At 50.0% G+C, this 17806-nt stretch overlaps 1 protein-coding gene across 1 annotated transcript in view; it reads right to left on the bottom strand.

Moving 5' to 3' along the window:
- Window positions 1-7336: 7336 nt before the first annotated feature.
- LOC138799089 (zinc finger protein 585A-like) overlaps window positions 7337-17806 on the bottom strand; it is a 32036-nt gene continuing 21566 nt past the window's right edge. The window contains exons 11-16 of the mRNA XM_069979856.1: window positions 15926-16020; window positions 15501-15689; window positions 15287-15410; window positions 14646-14839; window positions 14430-14559; window positions 7337-8982 (exon numbers count right to left, since the gene is read on the bottom strand). Coding sequence (XP_069835957.1) covers window positions 7937-8982; window positions 14430-14559; window positions 14646-14839; window positions 15287-15410; window positions 15501-15689; window positions 15926-16020 — 1778 coding nt within the window. The 3' untranslated portion in view covers window positions 7337-7936. The remainder of the gene's footprint in view (window positions 8983-14429; window positions 14560-14645; window positions 14840-15286; window positions 15411-15500; window positions 15690-15925; window positions 16021-17806) is intronic.

Raw genomic sequence — 17806 nt, 5'->3', positions numbered from 1 at the left:
GAGGGTTTTGCAGGACAAGTTGTAACCTGGTAAATAAGCAGGACTCTGAGGCCCCATCCTGATACTGTGCTGGGTAGAGAGCCCTCTCATTTTACCTCACTGCTACCTGATCAGCTTTCCCGGTGATTGGATGCCTTCCGGCTCTCCTCTGGTGCCCATCTGTGTTAGGGACCCTGTGTAACTGGAGCTCCTCCTGTGGAAGCGAGCAGCTGGGCCTTATTTCCTCTCCCTGCTGCCGGAGGACTGAGTGTGAGGCTGCAGCGTTCTCCTACTCTGGAGTTCAGGCAGCCTAGATCCTGCACAGACATAACCCAAGCAGTGAGTGCTTCATCTCCCTAGGGCTCCGTCCAGGTGCTTCAGGCAGATGGCATCAGCAGGTGCACAGCCACCTGGTACAGGTACAGATACTGATAGTGTTCTTTATTGATACAGAACACTTTACCCACCTTATTTTTGTGTTGTGGAACTAATTGTCTGCGTTATAATTATTTCTTATGGGAAAATTCTGCTCCTAATCCAAGGTTTCACACTATCTGTTTATCTACATAGAAAGATTAGAAAGAGATGAAACAACAGTGTCCCCTTACCCCTATACTGCTCAGGAGAGGCTGTTGTTTCCCCGCCCTTGGCCAGGTGATCACTGTGTGATGTCATGAGAAGAGACAGATCATGTGACTTCTGTCTCAGAAGTGAAGGGGGAGGACAGAGCATTGGGCAGTGAGGACTCTCAGCAGCTTCAAGATGTCAATCAGGATGTGCTGCAGACAAATCGACCAATTCATGGGATACAAACCTATTAGACATAAAGTTTAGACTTTGGATGAGGATTAAACAGGGTTAAATGTTTCTTAACTGGAATTCCCCTTTAAGGGTTAATCATCTAGAAATCCATGGAACTGTTATAGGAGGCCCGGCACAGTTATAGGGGGCCCGGCACTCTTACAGGAGGCCCGGCACTGTTATGGGAGGCCTGGCACTGTCATACAAGGTCCGGCACAGTTATAGGAGGTCCGGCACTGTTATAGGAGGCCCGGCACTGTTATAGGAGGCCCGGAACTGTTATGGGAGGCCTGGCACTGTCATACAAGGTCTGGCACTGTTATAGGAGGTCCGGCACTGTTATAGGCCGTCCGGCACAGTTATAGGAGGCCCGTCACTGTTATGGGAGGTTCAGCACTGTTATAGAAGGCCCGGCAGGGTTATAGGAGGCCCGGCACTGTTATGGGAGGTCCGGCACTGGTATAGGAGGCCTGGCACTGTTATAGGTGGTCCGGCACTCTTATGGGAGGTCTGGCACTGTTATAGGAGGCCCGATGCTGTTATAGGAGGCCCGATGCTGTTATAGGAGGCCCGTCACTGTTATGTTAGGTCTGGCACAGTTATGGGAGGTCTGGCACAGTTATAGGAGGCACGGCACTGTTATAGGAGGCCCGTCACTGTTATGGGAGGCTAGGTTCTGTTATAGAAGGCCCGGCAGGGTTATAGGAGGTCCGGCACTGTTATAGGCGGTCTGGCACAGTTATAGGGGGCTCGGCACTGTTATGGGAGGCCTGGCACTGTCTTACAAGGTCTGGCACTGTTATAGGAGGTCCGGCACTGTTATAGGCCGTCCGGCACAGTTATAGGAGGTCTGGCACTGTTATGGGAGGTTGGGCACTGTTATAGGAGGCCCGGCTCTGTTATGGGAGGTCTGGCACTGGTATAGACGATCTGGCACAGTTATAGGAAGCCCGGCACAGTTAAAGGAAGCCCGACGCTGTTATAGGAGGTCTGGCACTGTTATGGGAGGCTTGGTACTGTTATGGGAGGCCTGGCACTGTTATGGGAGGTTCGGCACAGTTATAGGAGACCCGGCAAGGTTATAGGAGGCCCGGCACTGTTATAGGAGGCCCAGCACTGTTATAGGAGGCCTGGCAAGGTTATATGAGGCCTGGCACTGTTATAGGGGACTCGGCACTGTTATAGGAGGCCTGGCACGGTTATAGGGGGCTCGGCACTGTTATAGGAGGCCTGGCACTGTTATAGGAGTCCTGACGCTGTTATAGGAGGCCTGGCACTGTTATAGGCGATCTGGCACAGTTATAGGAAGCCCGACAAAGTTAAAGTAGGCCCGGCGCTGTTATAGGAGGTCTGGCACTGTTATGGGAGGTCCAGCACTGGTATAGGAGGCCTGGCACAGTTATAGGAGTCCCGTCGCTGTTATGGGAGGCCCGGAAGGGTTATAGGAGGCTCAGAACTGGTATAGGAGGCCTGTCACTGTTATAGGAGGCCTGACACTGTTATAGGAGGCCTGGCACTGTTATGGGAGGCCTGGCACTGTCATACAAGGTCTGGCACTGTTATAGGAGGTCCGCACTGTTATAGGCCGTCCGGCACAGTTATAGGAGGCCCGTCACTGTTATGGGAGGTTCTGCACTTTTATAGAAGGCCCGGCAGGGTTATAGGAGGCCCAGCACTGTTATGGGAGGTCCGGCACTGGTATAGGAGGCCTGGCACTGTTATAGGTGGTCCGGCACTGTTATGGGAGGTCTGGCACTGTTATAGGAGGCCCAGTGCTGTTATAGGAGGTCTGGCACGGTTATGGGAGGTCTGGCACAGTTATAGGAGGCACGGCAGTTATAGGAGGCCCGTCACTGTTATGGGAGGCTCGGTTCTGTTATAGAAGGTCCGGCACTGTTATAGGCGGTCTGGCACAGTTATAGGGGGCTCGGCCCTGTTATAGGAGGCCTGGCACTGTCATACAAGGTCTGGCACTGTTATAGGAGGTCCGGCACAGTTATAGGAGGTCTGGCACTGTTATGGAAGGTTCGGCACTGTTATAGGAGGCCTGGCAGGGTTATAGGAGGCCCGACACTGTTATGGGAGGTCTGGCACTGGTATAGGAGACCTGGCACTGTTATAGGAAGCCCGGCACAGTTAAATGAAGCCTGGCGCTGTTATAGGAGGCCCGTCGCTGTTATAGGAAGTCTGGCACTGTTATGGGAGGTTTGGCACTGTTATAGGAGACCCGGCAGGGTTATAGGAGGCCCGGCACTGTTATGGGAGGTCCGACACTGGTATAGGAGGCCTGGCACTGTTATAGGAGGCCCGACACTGTTATAGGAGGCCCGGCACGGTTATAGGAGGCCTGGCACTGTTATAGGAGGCCTGGCACTGTTATAGGAGTCCCGGCAGGGTTATAGGGGGCTCGGCACTGTTATAGGAGTCCCGGCAGGGTTATAGGAGTCCCGGCGCTGTTATAGGAGGCCTGGCACTGATATAGACGATCTGGCACAGTTATAGGAAGCCCGACAAAGTTAAAGTAGGCCCGGCGCTGTAATAGGAGGCCCGGTGCTGTTATAGGAGGTCTGGCACTGTTATGGGAGGCTCGGTACTGTTATGGAAGGCCCGTCAAGGTTATAGGGGGCCCGGCACTGTTATGGGAGGCCCAGAACTGGTATAGGAGGCCTGTCACTGTTATGGGAGGCCCGGAACTGTTATAGGGTGCCCGGAACTGTTATGGGAGGTCCGGCACTGTTATAGGAGGCCCGATTCGGTTATAGAAGGTCTGGCACTGTTATAGGAGACCCGGCACTGTTATAGGGTGTCCGACACTGTTATGTGAGGTCCGGCACTGTTATAGCAGGCCCGGTACTGTTATAGGAGGCCCGGCACTGTTATGGGAGGTCCGGCACTGTTATAGGGTGCCCGGCACTGTTATGGGAGGTCCGGAACTGTTATAGGGTGCCCGGCACTGTTATGGGAGGTCCGGCACTGTTATGGGAGGCCCGGTACTGTTATAGGAGGCCCGGCACTGTTATAGGAGGCCCGATTCGGTTATAGAAGGTCTGGCACTGTTATAGGAGGCCCGGTACTGTTATGGGGGGCTCAGCACTGTTATAGGGGGAGGTTTGCCAGGTAATCCCTCATCCACCGGTGTCAAACCAGCAGCCATTCAGATGTTACAAAACTACAATTCCCATCATGCCGCCTGGTCAGCTGGAGGGCGGTGAGTTACCCCTGACCTATACACTGCCGAATCCTGCCCCTCCGTATACCTGCCACCCTCCATAGATGCTTCCCCCCCACTCTGACCTCCCAGTTACACCCTCCCCGCCATCGCCCCCTCAGGAATGGTATCAGTAGTGATGGATCTGTCAGACTCCGCGGCACCACCACCAGGTGAAGGACGTACACACGCTACAGCGCTGAAATCTCTGGACGTTTTTAATGGGAGACAATATAGAAAGTGGCTTCATGGTGCAAAAATAATGTAAGAAAAGGCAACAATTATGGAGACAATGTGATACACAAAGAGACAGAGACAAGGAGGGGTCAGGCACACGGCCACACACGGACTGGACCTGGGAGCTGCCAGCATCACAATTAAAGGGATATTCCGCTCATACATAACTTCTGATATGTTACTGCCCAAGGTGAGACTAACAATTCCTTCCATACTTCTTATTATATATTCAGTCTCCTTCCCCCAGTTCTCAGCTGCTGCTTTCTGAAGACACAAAAATCTGTGTGAGCTTTTTTCTCTCAGCCTGTGTCTGCAACACTGTAGCTTCTTTGTAATGCTGGGAGGGTTATTCAGAGGTCAAGCTGCTCATGACCTGTGATTAACCCTCTCAGCATTACAAAGAAGCTACAATGTTGCAGATACAGCCTGCCAGTGACTTGTTTACATCAGCCGTCTCAGAAGGGAGGGGGGAGGAGGGGGAGACAGAGAGAAAAGCTCATACACAGATTTTTGTGTCTTCAGCAGAAAGCAGCAGTTAAGAACTGGGAGGAGACTGAATAGGTAATAACAAGTATGGAAGGAATTGTTGGTCTCACCATGGGCAACAACATATCAGACGTTATGTGTGAGTGCCCCTTTAATTATGATGCTGGGAGCCATGCAGCTGTGTCAGTTCTAGAGATGAGCGAACCTGCCGGATTTCTGGTTCGTACGAACCAGAAATCTCGGCATCTGACTCCCGCTGTCTGCCGGCTCCGTGCAGCGGATGGATACAGCGTAAGGAATGCCTGGAAAACTGGGATACCGCCTATGGCATAGGTTGTATCCACCTGCTGCACGGTGCCGGCAGACAGCGGGAGTCAGATGCCGAGATTTCTGGTTTGTACGAACCAGAAATCCGGCAGGTTCGCTCATCTCTAGGCAGTACATAGCACAAACCTTTAAGCTGATGCAGAGAGCTCCAGTCTGCAGAACACCGCCCGTGTACGGACGTGTGAATGACCCCGAAGAGGCGGCCATGATGGTGTCTGATGTGAGATACACGTCCTCAGCACGGCTCTGTGTCACATGATTCTTATACACTGGTTACCTTAAGTGTAAAGTTTATTGTTCTCGATGTTATATAAAAATCCAACAATATTCCAGACTCCGCACAGGAACAAAGGAGCGGCTTCTTACTACTCACCCGCGGTGATGACAGCGCTGACTGCTCGTGCCGTATATTACCTATAAGGGAACAGTATACAGAGCCGCAGTGTGACAGCGCTGACTGCTCGTGCCGTATACCACCTATAAGGGAACAGTATACAGAGCCGCAGTGTGACAGCGCTGACTGCTCGTGCCGTATACCACCTATAAGGGAACAGTATACAGAGCCGCAGTATGACAGCCCCAACTGCTCGTTGCGTATACCACCCATAGGGGACAGTATACAGAATCGCAGTGTGACAGTGCTGATTGCTTGTGCCGTATACCACCCATAGGGGACAGTATACAGAATCGCAGTGTGACAGCCCCAACTGCTCGTGCTGTATACCACAGTGTGACAATGCTGACTGCTTGTGCCGTATACCACCTATAAGGGAACAGTATACAGAGCCACAGTGTGACAGCACTGACTGCTCGAACCGTATACCACCTATAAGGGAACAGTATACAGAGCCGCAGTGTGACAGCGCTGATTGCTCATGCTGTATACCACCTATAAGGGAACAGTATACAGAGCCGCAGTGTGACAGCGCTAACCGTTTGCTCATGCTGTATACCACCTATAGAGGAACAGTATATAGCACTGCAGTGTGACAGTGCTGATTGCTTGTGCCGTATACCACCCATAGGGGACAGTATACAGAATCACAGTGTGACAGCCCCGACTGCTCGTGCTGTATACCACAGTGTGACAATGCTGACTGCTCGTGCCGTATACCACCTATAAGGGAACAGTATACAGAGCCACAGTGTGACAGCACTGACTGCTCGAACCGTATACCACCTATAAGGGAACAGTATACAGAGCCACAGTGTGACAGCGCTGACTGCTCGAACCATATACCACCTATACGGAGACAGTATACAGAATTGCAGTGTGATACTGAGATTTAAGGGTCCCCATATATCTTAGACATTAGCCGTCTATACCCGCCGCCCGCGGAGGATTTGGCCGTCAGTCTCGGGTGTATGGGGTCTCTCAAACAGATCATGAAAAATCACTGCCCAACCCCTTTGTTCAGGGAGAGCAAAGCTGTAGCCAGAAGTCTCTCCATAGAGAACACAGGGGCGCTCGGCTGCCAGTTACTGCAGGTTTATGGCCAGTTTAGGGCTCTGTTCACACCTACTATAAGTACCGCAGATCCCGTCTCACCAGCATCAAATATTGGGTGTGAACTATACATCGCAATCATCAGCCCCATCCAGAACTTATTACCAAGTGGGCAAGGGAGTGCGGGTCACCTGTACACAGCAGCAGCTAAGCGAGCGACGTCCGTCACCCCCAGATCACCAGGGATCAGTTCGGCCACACAATGGTGGAGGAGGAGACCGCCACTACACGGCAATCAGTCACAAGAGATGAGTGAATTGATCAGCTGATCTCTGTGCAGCGAAAAGCTGGATCCAGTCCTGAGAAACTGGGAAAAGATCCCCAGGACTGGATGCAGCTTTTCCAGGAACCTGGAGAGGAGAGGCACGGACTTCAAAGGCTGCAGGCTGAAGAGCCGACTGCAGAGCTTCGCTTCATTATTACTGTAAACTCGCTCATCTCTAATCACAATCATTACTAACATTAAAGGGGCACTCCGGCAAAAAAAAATTTCTTTCAAATCAGCTGGTGTCAGAAAATTATATAGTTCTGTAATTTACTTCAATTAAAAAATATCTTCCAATACTTATCAGCTGCTGTATGTCCTGCAGAAAGTGATGTATTCTCTCCAGTCTGACACAGTGCTCTCTGCTGCCACCTCTGTCCATGTCAGGAACTGTCCAGAGCAGCAGCAAATCCCCATAGAAAACCTCTCCTGCTCTGGACAGTTCCTGACATGGACAGAGGTGGCAGCAGAGAGCACTGTGTCAGACTGGAAAGAATACACAACTTCCTGTAGGACATACAGCAGCTGATAAGTACTGGAAGACTGGAGATTTTTTTTAATAGACATTAATTGCAAATCTCTGGAACATTTTGACACCAGTTGATTTGAAAGAAAAAAAAAACTTTTGGTGAACAATCCCTTTAAGGTTACAATGAAATATTCTGCAGAGCTCTAGATAGTTCATCAATAAAACCATATGAAATGTTCAGGACTGTCCAAACCAATGGCTCCTGCCAGCCTGGCTGCTCAGAATACACTGCCTGACAGCCTAGGGTGGGGGTGTCAGGCGTCATGTCCCCGGCAACCAGTCTGTCCCAACTGAAGGGGAAGAAGGGCCAAGACTTCATGTTGGTGGAGCTCCTCCTCCTCCGCAACAGGAAGACAGCAATACATCTATAGAAAAGCTTCCTCAGGGACCAATAAAATAATAAATAGACGCCAGACGGAAATCCGACAGACCCTGATGAAGCCTGAGCCCCAAAACAAGTGTGTGCCCAGCAGTGAATAAAAAAAAAATATATAAAAAATAATATATATATACACACATGCACATCCATATATAACAACTGGGGTTGCACCCTAGAGACGTCAGAGTCCGTGAACACGATGTCCCCCGAAAATTCCTTTATTTTATATGGGTCTTCTGATGTTGGACAAGGCCCGGCTTCTGTGTAAAACATTTCCCACACTCTGAACATGAAAAGGGTTTCTCTCCGGTGTGAATTCGCTCATGTTGAATGAGTTTTGATCTGCGTATAAACCCCTTCCCGCACTTGGCGCAGGAATATGGCTTCTCGCCGGTGTGAATCTTCTGATGCTCTACCACGTCGTATTTCTGAGTGAAGCATTTCCCACACTCAGAACATGGAAAGGGCTTCTCTCCTGTGTGAACTCTCTGGTGTTTACCAAGAGTGGTTTTCAGAGCAAAACATTTACCACACTCACTACATGAAAACGGTTTCTCGCCCGTGTGAACTCTCTCGTGGCGAACGAGTTTTGATTTGCGTGTAAACCGTAATCCACACCGAGAACATGGAAATGGCTTCTCCCCTGTGTGAATTTTCTGATGTTCAAGAAAGCTGTATTTCTGAGTGAAACATTTCCCACACTCAGGACATGAAAATGGCTTCTCCCCCGTGTGAGTTCTCTCGTGCCGATCGAGGGTCCACCTGTCCTTGAACCATTTTCCACACTCAGAGCATGAAAACGGCTTCTTTACCCCCATGTGACTTCTACGGTGTTTAAAGTAATGTGACTTCTGCTTGAAACATTTCCCACAGTCTGAACAAGCGAAGGGTTTTTCCACGGCGTGCAGTCTCTGATGTTCAGTCAGATTGGCCTTGTACACAAAGCCTCTCCCGCACTCAGTACAGGTATAGAGCTTCTCCCCTGTGTGAATTCGCTGGTGGATCAGGAGGCTTCCCTTCTTGGAGTAACATTTCCCACACTCCACACAGGGATATACTTTGGTCTCTATGAGATCTGCGCTCTGCGAGTCCATGGAATGGTCCCAGGCGTGGGAGGAGACCGGAAATACAGGGAACATACTGGGGGAGCTGGGATTCTCTCCTGAGGAATTGAGAGCAAAACCATCGGCTTCTAGCTTACAATCCGGTGACAGGATAAGATGTCCGCTCGGAAAGGTCATCCTGGTCAGGAGATCGACTGGGCCTAAAAGAGAGGAACAACCAGAGGGATGAGAAGAGGAAGTCTGTAATGTCGCCTTACTGCTGAGGATGGTGACAGGGAAGGGGGGGGGCAACATCACGCAAGGGGGGGGGGGGGGGCGACATCACCCCAGATACTGTAGGTAGGGACAATCTGTATTAAAAATGTTTGTATGGTGATGTAGCAGAGCTGTGTTACGATGTAGCAGAGCTGGTTGTGTATGATGCAGCAGAGCTGGGTGTGGTATGATGTAGCAGAGCTGGGTGTGGTATGATGCGGTAAAGCTGGGTGTGTATGATGCAGCAGAGCTGGTTGTGGTATGATGCAGCAGAGCTGGGTGTGGTATGATGCAGCAGGGCTGGGTGTGGTATGATGCAGCAGAGCTGGGTGTGGTATGATACAGCAGACATGGGTGTGGTATGATGCAGCAGAGCTGGCTGTGGTATGATGCAGCAGAGCTGGGTGTGGTATGATGTAGCAGGGCTGGGTGGGGTATGATGCAGCAGAGCTGGCTGTGGTATGATGCAGCAGAGCTGGCTGTGGTATGATGCAGCAGAGCTGGTTGTGTATGATGCAGCAGGGCTGGGTGTGGTATGATGCGGCAGGGCTGGATGTGGTATGATGCGGCAGAGCTGGGTGTGGTATGATGCGGCAGGGCTGGATGTGGTATGATGCGGCAGAGCTGGGTGTGGTATGATGCAGCAGAGCTGGGTGTGGTATGATGCAGCAGAGCTGGGTGTGGTATGATGCAGCAGAGCTGGCTGTGGTATGATGCAGCAGAGCTGGTTGTGTATGATGCAGCAGGGCTGGGTGTGGTATGATGCAGCAGAGCTGGCTGTGGTATGATGCAGCAGAGCTGGCTGTGGTATGATGCAGCAGAGCTGGCTGTGGTATGATGCAGCAGAGCTGGCTGTGGTATGATGCAGCAGAGCTGGCTGTGGTATGATGCAGCAGAGCTGGGTGTGTATGATGCAGCAGAGCTGGGTGTGTATGGTGCAGCAGAGCTTGGTGTGTATGATGGCGCAGGGCTGGGTGTGGTATGATGCAGCAGAGCTGGGTGTGGTATGATGCAGCAGAGCTGGGTGTGGTATGATGCAGCAGAGCTGGGTGTGTATGATGCAGCAGAGCTGGGTGTGTATGATGCAGCAGAGCTGGCTGTGGTATGATGCAGCAGAGCTGGGTGTGTATGATGCAGCAGAGCTGGGTGTGTATGGTGCAGCAGAGCTTGGTGTGTATGATGGCGCAGGGCTGGGTGTGGTATGATGCAGCAGAGCTGGGTGTGTATGATGCAGCAGAGTCGGGTGTGTATGGTGCAGCAGAGCTTGGTGTGTATGATGGCGCAGGGCTGGGTGTGGTATGATGCAGCAGAGCTGGGTGTGTATGATGCGGCAGAGCTGGGTGTGTATAGTGCATGCTGCAGAGCTGGGTGTGTATAATGCGGCAGGACTGGGTGTGTATAGTGCATGCTGCAGAGCTGGGTGTGTATGATGCGGCAGGACTGGGTGTGTATAGTGCATGCTGCAGAGCTGGGTGTGTATGATGCGGCAGAGCTGGGTGTGTATGATGTAGCAGGACTGGGTGTGTATAGTGCATGCTGCAGAGCTGGGTGTGTATGATGCGGCAGGACTGGGTGTGTATAGTGCATGCTGCAGAGCTGGGTGTGTATGATGCGGCAGGACTGGGTGTGTATAGTGCATGCTGCAGAGCTGGGTGTGTATGATGCGGCAGAGCTGGGTGTGTATGATGTAGCAGGACTGGGTGTGTATAGTGCATGCTGCAGAGCTGGGTGTGTATAGTGCATGCTGCAGAGCTTGGTGTGTATGATGGCGCAGGGCTGGGTGTGTATAGTGCATGCTGCAGAGCTGGGTGTGTATGATGCGGCAGGACTGGGTGTGTATAGTGCATGCTGCAGAGCTGGGTGTGTATGATGCGGCAGGACTGGGTGTGTATAGTGCATGCTGCAGAGCTGGGTGTGTATGATGCGGCAGGACTGGGTGTGTATAGTGCATGCTGCAGAGCTGGGTGTGTATGATGCGGCAGGACTGGGTGTGTATAGTGCATGCTGCAGTTCTGGGTGTGTATGATGCGGCAGGACTGGGTGTGTATAGTGCATGCTGCAGAGCTGGGTGTGTATGATGCGGCAGAGCTGGGTGTGTATGATGTAGCAGGACTGGGTGTGTATGATGCGGCAGGACTGGGTGTGTATAGTGCATGCTGCAGAGCTGGGTGTGTATGATGCGGCAGGACTGGGTGTGTATAGTGCATGCTGCAGAGCTGGGTGTGTATGATGCGGCAGGACTGGGTGTGTATAGTGCATGCTGCAGAGCTGGGTGTGTATGATGCGGCAGGACTGGGTGTGTATAGTGCATGCTGCAGAGCTGGGTGTGTATGATGCGGCAGGGCTGGGTGTGTATAGTGCATGCTGCAGAGCTGGGTGTGTATGATGCGGCAGGACTGGGTGTGTATAGTGCATGCTGCAGAGCTGGGTGTGTATGATGCGGCAGGACTGGGTGTGTATGATGCGGCAGGGCTGGGTGTGTATGATGCGGCAGGACTGGGTGTGTATAGTGCATGCTGCAGAGCTGGGTGTGTATGATGCGGCAGGACTGGGTGTGTATAGTGCATGCTGCAGAGCTGGGTGTGTATGATGCGGCAGGACTGGGTGTGTATAGTGCATGCTGCAGAGCTGGGTGTGTATGATGCGGCAGGGCTGGGTGTGTATAGGTGTGTTCAGGTGGGCATAATGTACTGTCATAGAGAATGTACCAAGTGGACCATTTTAATAAACTTTGACCCCTTCACTGCCGTACACCACAACAGAAGTATAATTAGCATTAAAAATTTTTTAGTTTTAAATTTTCTAAACCAGAAGCATCTTAGTCCGGTGCATCTTATCGAGCGAAAGATACTTCTGTACTACGGGGCTTCACTAGTGTTATATATATACTGTATACACAAATCTATACACAGTACATATATACAGGGCTTCACTAGTGTTATATATACTGTATACACAAATCTATACACTGTACATATATATACAGGGCTTCACTAGTGTTATATATACTGTATACACAAATCTATACACTGTACATATATACAGGGCTTCACTAGTGTTATATATATACAAATCTATACACTGTACATATATATACGGGGCTTCACTAGTGTTATATATATACAAATCTATACACTGTACATATATATACAGGGCTTCACTAGTGTTATATATATACAAATCTATACACTGTACATATGTACAGGGCTTCACTAGTGTTATATATACTGTATACACAAATCTATACACTGTACATATATATACAGGGCTTCACTAGTGTTATATATACTGTATACACAAATCTATATACGGTACATATATACAGGGCTTCACTAGTGTTATATATACTGTATACACAAATCTATACACTGTACATATATATACAGGGCTTCACTAGTGTTATATATATACAAATCTATACACTGTACATATATACAGGGCTTCACTACTGTTATATATACACAAATCTATACATGGTACATATATACAGGGCTTCACTAGTGTTATATATACTTATACACAAATCTATACACGGCACTTATGTACAGGGCCTCACTAGTGTTATATATACTGTATATACAAATCTATACACAGTACATATATACAGGGCCTCACTAGTGTTATATACCATATACACAAATCTATACACAGTACATATATATACAGGGCTTCACTAGTGTTATATATACTGTATACACAAATCTATACACGGCACTTATGTACAGGGCCTCACTAGTGTTATATACCATATACACAAATCTATACACGGTACATATATACAGGGCTTCACTAGTGTTATATATACTGTATACACAAATCTATACACAGTACATATACACTCACCGGCCACTTTATTAGGTACACCATGCAGGTAACGGGTTGGACCCCCTTTTGCCTTCAGAAATGCCCCAATTCTTGGTGGCATAGATACAACAAGGTGCTGGAAGCTTCCTCAGAGATTTTGGTCCATATTGACATGATGACATCACACAGTTGCCGCAGATTTGTCGGCTGCACATCCATGATGCCAATCTCCCGTTCCACCACATCCCAAAGATGCTCTATTGGATTGAGATCTGGTGACTGTGGAGGCCATTGGAGTACAGTGAACTCATTGTCATATTCAAGAAACCAGTCTGAGATGATTCTCGCTTTATGACATGGCGCATTATCCTGCTGAAAGTAGCCATCAGATGTTGGGTCCATTGTGGTCATAAAGGGATGGACATGGTCAGCAACAATACTCAGGTAGGCTGTGGCGTTGCAACAATGCTCAATTGGTACCAAGGGGCCCAAAGAGTGCCAAGAAAATATTCCCCACACCATGACCCCACCACCACCAGCCTGAACCGTTGATACAAGGCAGGATGGATCCATGCTTTCATGTTGTTGACGCCAAATTCTGACCCTACCATCTGAATGTCGCAGCAGAAATCGAGACTCATCAGACCAGGCAACGTTTTTCCAATCTTCTACTGTCCAATTTCGATGAGCTTGTGCAAATTGTAGCCTCAGTTTCCTGTTCTTAGCTGAGCGGAGTGGCCCCCGGTGTGGTCTTCTGCTGCTGTAGCCCATCTGCCTCAGAGTTGGCCGTACTGTGCGTTCAGAGATGCTCTTCTGCCTACCTTGGCTGTAACGGTTGGCTATTTGAGTCACTGTTGCCTTTCTATCAGCTGGAACCAGTCTGCCCATTCTCCTCTGACCTCTGGCATCAACAAGGCATTTCCGCCCACAGAACTGCCGCTCACTGGATGTTTTTTCTTTTTCGGACCATTCTCTGTAAACCCTAGAGATGGTTGTGCGTGAAAATCCCAGTAGATCAGCAGTTTCTGAAATACTCAGACCAGCCCTTCTGGCACTAACAACCATGCCACGTTCACAGGCCTCACATCACCTTTCTTCCCCATACTGATGCTCGGTTTGAACTGCAGGAGATTGTCTTGACCATGTCTACATGCCTAAATGCACTGAGTTGCCGCCATGTGATTGGCTGATTAGAAATTAAGTGGTAACGTGCAGTTGGACAGGTGTACCTAATAAAGTGGCCGGTGAGTGTATATACAGGACTTCACTAGTGTTATATATACAAATCTATACACTGTACTTATATACTGTATACGCAAATCTATACACAGTACATATATACAGGGCTTCACTAGTGTTATATATACTGTATACACAAATCTATACACTGTACATATATACAGGGCTTCACTAGTGTTATATATATACAAATCTATACACTGTACTTATGTAAGGAGCTTCACTACTTGACTAGATAAAAAGAACACCATGATTTGGGTGCGTTGTAGACTGATTCCTCGCCTGCTTTCTATATTCCAGGAACCTGGTGTAAGAGACAATACAAGACCTCCAGGACCCCACAGCTCACCAGGGCTGATATCAACAGGAATCTCTTCTTCTTTTATCTCCCCACACGTCATATACATCTCATCCTCCTCTTCCTCTTCCTCCGGATCATCGTCAACAACCTCAACTTTAATGTGAACGAGATTCTCATCCTGTGTATGTGAAAAACAGCCATATCAATACAGGGAGAGAATATATGGCTGATAGTACAAGTATATAATACCCCACCCTGAGCTACCTGATCATCCAAATCCTCCTCCTCCTCTGAGCAATCCTGAGAATACAGAGGACTGGGGCTTCTCCCTGGCGGACTCTTCTTACTGGATCCATCTCCCTGCTCCTCCTGCAGGACAGTGTCATCTTCCCCCGGACAGTCCTGGGGATCCAGAGGAGCAGGACATCTCTCTGGTGGATTCCTCTTACTGGATCCATCTGTAGGAGACACACACAGTGACTTATATTAGGCCCCACCCCCTTTTCTCCGGCAGGATTCACTAAGAGGCGCAGGCCGGCCGGGCGCCCAAACCTGCACCTCGTGTACTAAACCTATACCTGCTCCCAACAGGTGTAGATTTGGATCATGATTTACGCCTGCGAGTAGGCGTAAGTCATGATAAATGAGGCGCAGGAGGCGGCCACGCCTTCTCCCCGCCTTGCCACGCCCCCTAGCTCCCCCGGCCCGCCCTTTGGGCAAGCGGGGCGTACAGCAAGCGTTTGGCAGGGAGAAGGGGCGAATCAGCATCTTCTCCCTGGTGTACGCCTCGGGCGGACATTTCATTAATGTCTCCTATTGTGTATATGTGATGAGCAGGTGATGGGGGGGTCTAGGGGACCCCAATACTGCTCTCTCCTTTACCATCAATGAGAGTCTCCTCTTACCCGGTGATGTGAGGGGCCGGTGGTCCTCCATCATGGCCTCCTGGTACAGATCCTTGTGTCCTTCTACATACTCCCACTCCTCCATGGAGAAATAGACGGCCACATCCTGACACCTTATAGGAACCTGACACACACAATGATCCAGTCATCATCCAGACCCATCATCCCTTGTGTTCCTGGATGATGTCCCAGCATTCCCAGCAGCATTGCTCACCTCTCCAGTCAGCAGCTCCATCATCTTGTGGGTGAGTTCTAGGATCTTCTGCTCATTGTTCCTCTCAGGTATCAGTGAGGGAGGTGGAGGCTCCGTGATGGGGCCCCGGGCCTTGCTCCATCCTCCTGACCTGCTGCTGCTGCTGGGGGCCACACACTCTCCACATGTCTTCTTCACTACTGTGTAATCCTGAGGATGGAGAGACCCTGATAAATATCACTATATACAGAGCCCCCCCCTCTCCGCCCATGTCCTGTATTATTACTAGAGAGAAGAGGGAGGTCATGTGACCCATCCCCCAGAATCCCTCACCTCTCCAGGTCATGTGACCCATCCCCCAGAATCCCTCACCTCTCCGCTCATGTCCTGTATTATTACTAGAGAGAAGAGGGAGGTCATGTGACCCATCCCCCAGAATCCCTCACCTCTCCGGTCAGCAGGTAGATGATCTCCAGGGTGAGGTTTAGGATCCTCTCGCTCATCCTGCGCACATCCTTGTCCATCCTCGTCAGGGAAGATCCTGGACAGGAGATGATAATGACATATGAGGTGAATGATGACATCACACAGGTGTTTGTTGGGGTGATGATGGGGGTGCAGCAAGTACTGGAGGGATGCAGATACTTCTGGGCTCACGCACTATGCCATCTATCTCTATAACCATGGAGGAGCCATGATGGCGCTGAGTGTGATGTCTCTGGGAGTTCTCTGCATCATGCTGGGGACTATGAGGATGACTCGAGGAGCCGCTCCCATCAGAACATTGGCCGCCCCGTGTACTGAGCGTATATGGATGGGGTCCCTATGAATATGCTCTATGAGGTATAATATGGCTGGAATCACCAAACAGACCTGGACCCCGCTGAGACATCACCTACTGAACATGGACGCCATGACTGAAGAGCTGTCAGGGGACCAGTGGCCAATACATCCTGAGACATGGGGGTCTCCTCCCGGCGTATAGTATATATGGGGGTCTCCTCCCCCTGTACAGTGTATATATGGGGGTCTCCTCCCGGCGTATAGTATATATGGGGGTCTCCTCCCCCTGTATAGTGTATATATGGGGGTCTCCTCCCCCTGTATAGTGTATATATGGGGGGTCTCCTCCCCCTGTACAGTGTATATATGGGGGTCTCCTCTCCCTGTACAGTGTATATATGGGGGTCTCTTCTCCCTGTAGTGTATATATGGGGGTCTCCTCCCCTGTATAGTGTATATATGGGGGTCTCCTCCCCCTGTATAGTGTATATATGGGGGGTCTCCTCCCCTGTATAGTGTATATATGGCGGGGTCTCCTCTCCCTGTATAGTGTATATATGGGGGGTCTCCTCCCCCTGTATAGTGTATATATGGGGGTCTCCTCCCCCTGTACAGTGTATATATGGGGGTCTCCTCTCCCTGTATAGTGTATATATGGGGGGGGGTCTCCTCCCCCTGTATAGGGTATATATGGGGGTCTCCTCTCCCTGTATAGTGTATATATGGGGGTCTCTTCTCCCTGTATAGTGTATATATGGGGGTCTCCTCCCTCTGTATAGTGTATATATGGGGGTCTCCTCTCCCTGTACAGTGTATATATGGGGGTCTCCTCCCCCTGTATAGTGTATATATGGGGGTCTCCTCCCTCTGTATAGTGTATATATGGGGGTCTCCTCTCCCTGTACAGTGTATATATAGGGGTCTCCTTTCCCTGTATAGTGTATATATGGGGGTCTCCTCTCCCTGTATAGTGTATATATGGGGGGTCTCCTCTCCCTGTATAGTGTATATATGGGGGGTCTCCTCTCCCTGTATGGTGTATATATGGAGGTCTCCTCCCCCTGTATAGTGTATATATGGGGGTCTCCTCTCCCTGTATAGTGTATATATGGGGGTCTCCTCCCCCTGTATAGTGTATATATGGGGGTCTCCTGTCCCTGTACAGTGTATATATGGGGGTCTCCTGTCCCTGTATGGTGTATATATGGGGGTCTCCTCCCCCTGTATAGTATATATGGGGGGGGGGGTCTCCTCCCCCTGTACAGTGTATATATGGGGGTCTCCTCCCCCTGTACAGTGTATATATAGGAGTCTCCTCTCCCTGTACAGTGTATATATAGGAGTCTCCTCTCCCTGTATAGTGTATATATGGGGGGTCTCCTCCCCCTGTACAGTGTATATATGGGGGTCTCCTTCCCCTGTATAGTATATATGGGGGGGGTCTCCTCCCCCTGTATAGTATATATGGGGGTCTCCTCTCCCTGTATAGTGTATATATGGGGGTCTCCTCTCCCTGTATAGTGTATATATGGGGGTCTCCTCTC

Source organism: Dendropsophus ebraccatus, chromosome 8, assembly GCF_027789765.1.
Source record: "Dendropsophus ebraccatus isolate aDenEbr1 chromosome 8, aDenEbr1.pat, whole genome shotgun sequence".
Lineage (NCBI taxonomy): Eukaryota > Metazoa > Chordata > Amphibia > Anura > Hylidae > Dendropsophus > Dendropsophus ebraccatus.
Note: the sequence above shows the minus strand (reverse complement) of the source record. Positions and strands in the feature narration are given on the sequence as shown.